Here is a 10,924-nt window from a genome sequence, read left to right as displayed (position 1 = left end):
TAAAAGATTTTATTCTCGAAATTATAAGGTCGCACTTGTTCACTAATTGTAAACAAATATTATTGTGACAGTTCCTGTTTTGTTTGTTTTTTAGTTTTCTTGTAAGGTGTTTAAATATTGATGGCCTACTTTGGTTACTTAAATGTGTTAGATAAAGTGGGATTCAGATGAAGTGGGCGAGCTTTAACCTTTAGTAATTATATTCAAATTCATTAAATAAATTGACATTCATTTATTATTTTATAGTTGAAATGTATAATCTAATTTATTTTTATTTATTTTTAGAAAACAGAGGTGAAACAGAAGCTCTAGTTTTTTTGTTTTTTTTTTACTCATTTAAAATTCATAATATTATGAATAATATGTAAAGATTGTTCAATTCAATTGGATGGAAATCTTGAAAAAAGGCTTAAATATTTTCTGAGTGCAGGAGAACAAAAAAATCGTTCTTTTTCGATAAACTGATAAGAAGGATATTTTAACAAACCACAGTACTTCTACTTCTCATTATTTCTGCTATCTGATTTCATTTTTAAAGATAGCCTATGTTTTGTCTTGTCATGAGGTGTCTGTCCTATTCGATAAGAAACTTTTCACTTTATGTGGCCATTACTGTGGCATTGAGTCATTACTGTGGAAATCAGTCACGTCATCACTTGAAAGACTTATGCATGACTCGTAGCACTCGCACATCACGGAGACATCTATTTGATGTGTGTGTTTATATCTGGAAGATGTATTTTTTTTAGAGTGTTTGCTCATCTTCAATACGTCTATAGGACGTTTCCTGTCAGATGTCAAATAGACGTTTAGAAAATGTCATTAAGATGTAATGGTTTTTAGAATGTATGTTAAACTGACATCTTAAAGATGTCTATCAGATGTTAGTAAACAGCAGATGGTTTCCAATGAAGCGATCTTTAACAGACATCTTGCAGACGTACGTGTGCTATCGAGTGAATCAAAGCAATGAGACCACAAAAATGGCTGACTTGAGTTAAGAAAACATTCTAAATATTAAAAAATGCACTAATAGCAGTTATAAATTCAAGATTTTTTCATATGTATTTATTTATTTGCAGTGTAAAGGTGGTTAGATGCAATAAAGAAGACCAGTCACAATGCAAATCAATTTTAGAAAGAAGACCAAATGCAATTCTGTCTTACATTACAATGCTGTCATTCCAGCAGTTATAGATTATAGTTTGAAGACATTGTAACAATGTAATTTGTTTTGGATAACAGTGAATCATACAATTATGTTTCAGTGATTAAACTGAGGTCACAAAAACAGTAGGCTATGTTTGGTCTGAAGTAAAAAGGAGTGAAAAATCACGGAGCAAAGACGCCAAAGAGGACACTGACACCGACAAGCAAGACAGAGCAGGTTACTCAAACAAAGTCCCAGCTTTCAAATTCTGTCAATTTTATTACGAAATTCAAACAATAAATTGTTTCATTGAGAAAAATGAACATGTAGCTCCTGTACCTGATATTTATCCAAATGAATCGATATTGAATCAAGAATTGAAACACAAGCTTATTAATTGAAATCGTGAAATCTGTGTCAAGCACTAAAAAACAGTAGGCCTACCAGTTATTGTACCATTTAAACATTGTAAATGACACTAAACTTAATGAAATTCTGTTTAGTTACCAAATGTTTTGACAATCACAATACACTTATTGTAATGCAGGGTTTTCGTGTGTATTTTTTTTTCACTCCAAGCTAAATTTAAAAGTTGGCATCCCTGATTTTAAAGCCAATTCTTATCTCTCAAAACAAGTGCTTTACAATAACACCTAGGCTATCGGTTGTGAGTATGTTCATATTCATGCACTAGTCGAGCTTTTAGGTTTTGAATGTTTTATTGCAAGTTTTACAAATATCACATGGCTTACAAGATATGTTTTCTTGTCAATGTTTTCAAGTCATTGACTGAAAATCATCTAAACTGATCATTCTGGATTATCGATTCACATTCTAAGCATTCACTTTTTGCAATAAAAATAAAATTGCATTTAAGTACAAAAAGCAATGTAGCCTTTCATGAAATACTGGACATGTACATTAGTAATGCATGCAGTAGGCATGTTCACTATCAGAATAAAAACACAAATGAACACCAAGGACCTTGGGTCAAAAATACATTAGCTCCCGTTTAATTTCACCTAATTTTATTCCTGAGCAGGGAAAATTCAATTAATGTCTTTAATGTAACGTCCTCATGGTATCAACATTCTCGATGATCAGATATTTAAAAACAGTCATGTTTTTCCTATTTACTGAAAAAAACAAAACATCTTTATTCAATCATTCCCATAGTTTCAATCAGAGGAAGATGGTCATTTACATTTTGCTAGAATATAAAATCTGGAAAAAGGACTGTGTGGGAAATTGTGAGTTTATGTATATATGTTAATGTTTCGTGTGCAAGCTCATGAATATTTTAGACTCAATAACCAAAAATGGAGTATTGCATTAAAGTAGGAGCAAAGTAGCCACATTATCTTACCATACACCAGCCACATCCTGACCCACAATTCATCCTCACAACTCTTGAGGTTCTTGAGTGATGCTGGAGTGCGTATAAAAATGTCACAGGTCCAGCCGTGTGAAACGTAAACAGTTATCTGCATATCTTTAGCCTACAAAAGCCAGACTCCAAGTCCATTCTGCGGTCACTGGACAGGAATGAGTTTGCGATGCAGTTCATCTGTAAGCTCCACCCGCAGAGGGCGAGAGAGCCCAGGCACATCACAGTGAAAACACTCTCATTGGCCAGCTCTGAATTCTGACTGGTTAGAGTATCTACCGATCACTAAAGTGCAAGAATATACGGTCACTATTTGAGCTAATGACCATGTTTATATGACCAAAAGGGACTTTGTTATTGGTCATGAGAGAACAGTTCCTGGTTCAGCGATACAATCTGTTAAATGGGGCATGTCAGCATTCACACTGAGGCTTTGAGGGACGTGTCTTTGAGCTTTGTTCTCCCTCCACTTCTGTAAACTAGAAGAATAGTCTTGTGCCGAGAATCTCTCCATTTTCTGTGCTCTCACCAGGTCAGATGGAAAGATAGTGTTACAAAATGCACGAAACAGGATCCTGAGACAAAGAAAGAGATGAAAAGACAACAGTGAAATATACTGTACCATCATGAGCTGCCTTTAAGACAAGATGAAAACATAAGTGACTGATTCCAATAAAGTTTGTCCAAAGTCTTAAGGAAAGACAATTCAACGGGCAACTATTTTCTATGTAGTTAAAAGTCATACAAGTATAGATCTTATCAAGTTGAATGGGGAAAAACTGAAAACTTGTTTGTCAAGACTACATTTAAATAACATTTCTCAAATAATGGTGTCATTAATACTGCTTTTTCAGCTCTCATCACACTATACAATTTTAAGCATGCATGTTCAGGCCTTCTCTGTGAAAAAGAAATCGATTTCTTTCCCACATAAATAGGAAAAAACTAGGCATCTCAGAACTGGAAGTGTATAAATACTCTACTTGACTTTTGCACCGAATTGCTAGTTTCGATGCTAGTGTCTAAGGAACCCGAGCAAATTATTATTATTAGTTTTAACTAATTATAAAAATTAAGACAGAATTTACTGTTGTAAATTACCATTGTCCTTTGAAATAGAAATTTTAACATTTCATAATAATAATACTTTTATTTTATACTACAAGTTACAATACTAATATTTGTGTCTTAAATTCTTCACTTTTAACAATTCAAGTCCTCAAGCTGTTATTTTGGTGGAATACTGCTGAAATGCGGTAAACTTCTGTCCACAAAATTATGCGAATGTGTAAATAAAGAACTCCATTTGGGAAACCCTGTATGATGCCAAGTTTTTCTGTAACCATTTAAAAAGCCTGCAAGTGTGTGATGCCTACTGCCAAGTGTTTTAATGCTTTAAGTCATGTAGTGTATTTAAGCCTTTAATATAAAATCTTGGTAGTCAGGTAACTGGGTTTTGAATCAGTATTACAGTTTGTTATTGTGACTGGTAAGTGAATGAGCTAATTCAGGTATGTGTGTGTAATACCTGGGTAGCAGGGCCAGGACTGTGGTTAGTCCACATACTAAATAGTAGAGCGGCTCAGACATCATTTGTGTCTCAATGCCGTAGGGGTTTGTAGGAGGATTGCATGTCACACACGTAATGCTGAACAACAGGGTAAAGGCATAATAGAACAGGACACTGAGGAGCAGCAATGTAGCGTGTATCCACGTCTGCACAAAAAAAGAAAAACCACACAAGACCAGCATTAGCATAAGATACAGAGCCAGTCTTCCATAAATAAAGACATTAATGAGAGTGGTATGGTATGCAAATTTTTTTACAAGAATAACTCAGTGCTGTGTTGTTTCTGTGGTGTTTTATGCAACATGCAATTTCTCTGTGCACGCTGAATGAGAAGGTGCTGAATGATTTGAGATAATGCTTAAAGGGGGGGTGAAATGCTCATTTTCACTCAATCTCCTGTTAATCTTGAGTACCTATAGAGTAATAATGCATCCTTCATATCTCCAAAAAGTCTTTTGTTTTATTATATTAATCAAAGAAAGATAGGGTGTACCGAGTCTTTCCGGAAAAAACCGAGCGGCTGGGGGCGGGCCGTGTGGGCGAAGCTTAGCTGTGCTAACCAAGCGGCAACCTCCCAGTCTCTCTCTTGAAACCAACACGGAAGTGAGTTAAACTGCAATTCGTTGACTGGCCGCTTGAGGCTGTTGTCAGAAGTGAGTCAAATCTGTATCTCCTCCATGTTAAAATGCCAAATTTTACAGCAGAAAAAAACGTGTTTAAAGCCTGGTGTCTGTATGTGGATTTGGTCTATACAGCTCATTTTGCCCTTCATAACAACTGTGAGGGGGGTGAATTATTTTATAACTCGTCCGTTTAGTTGATTAATATTTAAATTTAAGGGTGTGGCCAAGCTACTTGAGTGACAGATGGATTGCCGCTGTCAGTGCTAGCCGTTTGTCTGCTGTGTTACTAGCCGTCACTTCACCTCAGCAATGTTAGCTGCTGAACTTGCCATCTCTGCAGTGTTTGTGCTTTTTTTCGGGATTATTATTTCATACAATTTAATACTTGGGTAACGTTACAAAGCCCACGTCTTTGGATTCCGTCGTTATCGTTCGAGAGAAAAACCAGAGCTGTATTTCAGTTGTTTTCCTTTGTGAACATGCACTAATGGATGTCTGGCAATTTCGTTGCTTTTTGGGGTTTTCAAATTTAAAACGTCAATAAAGGCTCGTTCGTTCTGCTCTCACGGAACAGATGGATTATAATATGCTTATGTAAGTTACCGTCAGATGAAATCATGCAGGCGTCGGCGCTTTCTCCGTCCGTGCAATAAATGCACATGAATGAGCGCGGATTTTCTAGCGCATTTAACGTTACTTGCACTTCAAAGGCAATATATCTATGGTTTAACGGTTAAACCATAACCCATTTGAGAGACGGCCAACATCAGAATTTAAAATGGACTGAATAAGCTCTCTACGAACTTGAGCGATGCCGCGCTGACGGACCATGAAAGAGTGACTGACATGTATGCACATAAATCACCTTCATACACAAACACTCTCGAAGTAATACACAGTCTCACTTGTAGCCATGTCTTTTAACTATTATAATATTTCGAAGGGCAAAAATAGGAACGTTTAATTGGCTTTACATCATCAGCTAACTCGATCACGTCGAGCTAGGTGATTTCAGATAGCCAGGCTCATATCTATGGCCAGGCTCCTCAGCTCCACTCACGCCCCGCCTGTTTGCCTATTTTCTGTTATCCGGGAGTGACGCAAAGCCAAGATGGCGACGGCCGGCTCCGCCCACTTTAGGCTTCAAAAATGCTCTTCAGAAACCTACGGGTGACGTCACGGACACTACGTCCATATTTTTTTACAGTCTATGGTGCTAACGCGCCGAGCTAGTGACAACACACAGAGACATTATTTGTTCAACAAACAGTTTTACTCACCGTCCGGTTCCAACGCACGACCGCGAACGTTTATCATTGTGACTGCTCGATCCTTAAGCATTAGACGATCTGGGCTTTGTTTATAAAACAATCATCGTCGAAATGCAGGGAACAAACAGCTACACAACTCCGTTTATGCTCAGGAAAACAAACTCCATCCACGGGTTCCTTAACGCTGGGTTCTTTGGGAATCTGTGCAGGGTTGTCTTGCCCTGGCAACCAAAAACACACTTCTTTGGTGACATTGACTTCCCAAAAGCCGGGCAGGGCGCTTTGATGGCGAACTGCTTTCACTCTCTTGGTCTACGAGTGCGCGCCGCGGCCGCGATCTTACCGGAGAAGTGCCCTTAGGACCCATATAAGGAAATTCCGCCCTATCTTACGTAAGACAGAGCCATACTCGAAAAAAACTTTCCGAAACTTGTGACAAACCGGAAGGAGTATTTTTGGAACAAAAATACTCCTTCAAACGTACAACTTAGTTTTTGAAACTTTGTCCATGTTTAGCATGGGAATCCAACTCTTTACCAGTGTAAAAAACTCAGTATGCATGAAATAGCATTTCACCCCCCCTTTAAAGAGATATTTGATCATTAGTGTACAAATATGTGGAGCTGTATTTTGGACCAATAACATTTCACATGGGGGGTGGGGCAAATACTTCAGATTTACACTACCGGTCAAAAGTTTGAAGTTTTGAACTGGTTTTGAAAGAAGTATTTTATGCTCACCCAGGCTGCATTTATTTAATCGAAAATAAAGTAAAAATACAATATACAATAACCGTTTTCTATGTATCCCTGTGATTTATTACTCCAGTCTTTAGTGTCAAAGGATCCTTCAGAAATCATTCTAATATGCAGATTTGCTGCTCAAGAAACATTTCTTATTATTATCAATGTTAAAAACAGTTGTGCTGCTTAAAGTAGGGCTGGTCCGAATACCATTTTTTGAGCTTCGAAGCTTCGGTAGTAATGGACATCGAATATTCGAAGCTTCGGAGAGAGAGGGCTGAACATATTCTTCTCTCTAATAAAGGCAGGGATCTCTATGTGTCTGTCTGTCCATTTGCATTATTATTATTTCGAGAACCGTTTATCCAATCGACTTCACACGGGAGTGCAGTCTCATTGTTGCATTTGGTGCAATATAGATGGACACGCGAGACGCCACACATTCAGAATTTAAACTTTTAGTAAAACTACAGAACAGCGCGAGCGGGAAGCGGCGCACCTCACGCGGGCAGGGCTTATATTCTCCGAAACTAGTGATATAAAACGCACACACACAGGTCTTTTAAATTAAGCAATACTTTTAATGTAGTCTAATATTTTTCTGACTAGTCTAATATTTTTCTGACTTGTAATTACTGACACAGTAAAGGGTAGATTTAAATAAATAAATAAACGAAATTTAAATAAAGAAAAACGAAATTTAAATTAAGAAAAAACGAAATTTAAATAAAGAAAAATGAAATTTAAATAAAGAAAAACGAAATTAAGTTAAATTAAAAACGAGATTAATTTAGATTGATAATAACGGTAAAAAGGCTAATACATTTTGTTTCTATTATTCTATTTTCCACAATGTCAAAGCAATGCAGCTTAACCCAAAACACAAGCTCAGGCATGCACTTCGGTCTATACAAACTCCGCTGTTCTGCGCAGAACACTCCCGTTGCTGGAACACTTAAGCGTCGGTTCTATTTCTAGCATGCACATTTTCCGCGTGGCTCGAGCCGCACCTGAGACGCGTCTCACGCAGGCAGTGTGCAAACACCAACCTGTTAACATGGGAGCCAATAAAAACGGACACGTCACGCAGCCAGTGAGTCGCCGGCCTTATTCAAGTGCGAATGAGAACCGTTTCGCGGGGGATCCCAGGTGTGCAAAAAAATAAAAAAAAATAAACGAATATTCGAATGTCAAATTTTCAAATCGAATACCAACCCACCGAACGATTAATCGAATATTCGAATATTCGGGTCCAGCGCTAGCTTAAAGGTCTTTTTAAGTATTTTTTTAGCTAAAAATCAATGTTTTTATTCATAAATATGTCCTCATTGGTGTAAAATTACCTCTGCCAATGATATGACTTATCCTCGTAAGCGAAGAATTTCTTATCTTTATTTACATTGGACAGGTAAGTCCAAGGAGGCTTCCATGTCGTTCTGCCATTTTGAAAAACTATAATTGCAGAGAGAGACAAAAAGCACTAGCCTCCCTCAAAGCGTTTCCACAGCGCGTTTTCGTTCAGAGCCAGCGTCACGTGACTGAAACCAGCTGAAATGGACAAGGAGATCAGTGAGAGGCGCTTGTCACTGCCCCGGCAAATTTGAAAGGCTGCACTGCACGGTACTTCATAATGAAGGATCATACTTATGCCGAGCCACAGGAGAAGCAATCCTCATCGCCAAAAAAAGCAAAACATTTAATTTAAAAGGAAACGTGACCGGCAAATTAAAAAAACAAGGGTAAATATCGGGATAGCTTTTCCCAGGTGGAAAGAGCTAATGAAGGAGAAAGACTTTGAAAGGGACGCTGAAGTTGCCTGCTTTCTTCTCGACAGGTAAGTTAATGTTACCTCTAAATTAATTAAGCTTTTTGAAACACGCATTTGAAAAAGCGAGGCGCTAGAGAGCACTATTCGTTTGAATGCAAAATACAATTTCACTGCTAGATGGGAGAAATTCCTACACAGTGTACCTTTAATAAATGAATCCTTTGGGAAAGACACTTCTTTCAAAAACATAAATTCTTAATTATTCCAAACCTTTGACTGGTTAGTGTAGATTGTATTGTAATGCTTCGTGAGGACACAGTGTGGCATGGAATGCAATAACTATTCTAAAGATTTACTTTTTAAATTACACTGCATTATAGATGATGAATTTGCATTGAACAGCTGTGATTGGCTTACCACTGTGCGACTCTCTATGACTTGATGCAGGAGGATAATGAGGAGAGCGGAGCCATTGATTGGAGAGCCAAAGGAAAATACCCCAATATCAGACCCTGCATACGCCTTCATAGCATACAAAAACAATATGAATTATTATATGTGAGCACTGCTCTGAAAAGTATATTTGAATTGTATTGAACCTTTTAGACATTTAAATGATTAATTATATTTCAAACATTCAATTTGTAACATTTAATAAATGCTTAAAAGGCAAGGTTCGTTAAAAAAAGGTGTGTGTGTGTGTGTGTGTGGGGGGGGGGTTCTATTTAAATGTGCATTTAAGAAACGTTCCACACTTTTTGTTTTTGGCCACAGTCAAGATCTCAAGTGTCATTTGGGAACAAACCAAAAAAACTCGATTCAGATGAGGAATACTCAGTAAAGTGAAGAACTTCAGAATGACTTACAGAGTAAGGTACGAAGAAACACATTAGGCTTTGGTAAAACGCATCGAGAATGGTCAGCCAGAACGTTGATGGAAGATAGGCCTGAAAACACACATCACATAACCACAAATAAGCCATCATTGTATTCATACCATTTAAAACACAATGCAAAACAGCTCATGAATACAATGATGGCTTATTGTATTCATACCATTTAAAACACAATGCAAAACAGCTCATGAGCTAAACACAACAGAAAGCAGAGTACAACAGAACGACGTGTGAGACCGGATGACCACCTGCGAGTTTTGTCCAGACTTATAGAGATCAGGCAGTTCTAGGAGTGTCTCGGCAGACACATCTTTGTCCAGCACTCCATATATGAGTGGAGGTATGGAGGTGAAGAGAAGGTTGAAGAAGATTAAAACCCACGAGTTGGTCATCGTGCTGCCTGAAAAGCCACAGACAAACTGGTACCAGAACAACAGGTTCACATACATCTACATGAAAAAAGAAGAGGAACAGGTCAGGACCGCATTGATTCATAAGATAAGAGGAACTGTGTAAATGTGTACATTACTCACCACATTCTTGTAGAAGAAATAGAGGATCATGTTAGCCAACCGTGTGTAGCACCAATGACCATGAACCAGAATTAGCTTTCTCAGGTACTTAAATCTCGAGATTGCAAAGTCACTGGACATCACCGCCTATATGAAGGGAGAAGACATCATAAACATTGCAAGAGTGGGAAAGATCTGTTTTGTCAAATGAAGTACAAGGTTTTAACTATAATGTTAAATCAAATGTTTTTTCCCCTATACGTAATATTTCACAATATTAATGTTTTCACTGTATTTTTGATCAAATAAATGCAGACTTGGTGAGCATATGAAAAATCATAACAATCCCAAACTATTGAAAAGTTGTGTAATTAGTCAGAATTCTACATAATTAGTCAAAACGAATAAAGCAATTACATGTTTTGTTGCATTTAAGGAGTACCCAAACCCAACCCTGGTTTCTGCTTGTACCTGCATGCCCTCCTGGCCTGAGATGCCAATGCCAACATCTGCCATCTGAATCATACTGACATCATTGGCACCATCACCTGAATATGAGCATCACACATTTTAATTCAAACAACATTCTACATGGACATTCAACCATATACCTTTCAATGTACTTACTCACCTATAGCCAGGGTCATGACCTTCAGCTTGTCTCTGACGAGCCGTACCACTAGGCTCTTCTGCAGGGGGGTGGATCTGCAGCATATGACTGAGCGACAGCAGCATGTGAGTTCCAGGAACGGCCCCTGTAGCTCCTTCTGCAGAGCATAGTCCAGCGTACGCCCATCAATAACCAACACACAGTCAGAACTACAATCAGCTTTAGACACGCCTCCATTTGTGACTTGTTTGATCTCAAGTTGTAACTCATGAAGTTGAGCCTCACAAGCCTCCTGAGGGACAAAGCACACACATACAAAAAATGTAATTCAGATTTCAGTTTTAAATACAGTGCAACATAAAGGACTGAACATATTGGCATCTACCTTTGTACT

At 37.9% G+C, this 10,924-nt stretch overlaps 1 protein-coding gene across 2 annotated transcripts in view; it reads right to left on the bottom strand.

Annotated features, from left to right (window-relative positions):
* Window positions 1-1,854: 1,854 nt before the first annotated feature.
* Window positions 1,855-10,924, bottom strand: part of atp10d (ATPase phospholipid transporting 10D) — a 30,188-nt gene continuing 21,118 nt past the window's right edge. For both annotated transcript variants that reach the window (XM_079855264.1, XM_079855265.1), the window contains exons 16-23: window positions 10,552-10,822; window positions 10,392-10,468; window positions 9,942-10,067; window positions 9,657-9,857; window positions 9,379-9,459; window positions 8,930-9,034; window positions 4,066-4,253; window positions 1,855-3,112 (exon numbers count right to left, since the gene is read on the bottom strand). In XM_079855264.1, coding sequence (XP_079711390.1) covers window positions 2,899-3,112; window positions 4,066-4,253; window positions 8,930-9,034; window positions 9,379-9,459; window positions 9,657-9,857; window positions 9,942-10,067; window positions 10,392-10,468; window positions 10,552-10,822 — 1,263 coding nt within the window. In that variant the 3' untranslated portion in view covers window positions 1,855-2,898. The remainder of the gene's footprint in view (window positions 3,113-4,065; window positions 4,254-8,929; window positions 9,035-9,378; window positions 9,460-9,656; window positions 9,858-9,941; window positions 10,068-10,391; window positions 10,469-10,551; window positions 10,823-10,924) is intronic.

The sequence above is a fragment of the Squalius cephalus genome, assembly GCF_949319135.1.
Source record: "Squalius cephalus genome assembly, chromosome: 21".
NCBI classification, from domain to species: domain Eukaryota; kingdom Metazoa; phylum Chordata; class Actinopteri; order Cypriniformes; family Leuciscidae; genus Squalius; species Squalius cephalus.
This window is presented reverse-complemented; position numbering and strand designations above follow the sequence as displayed.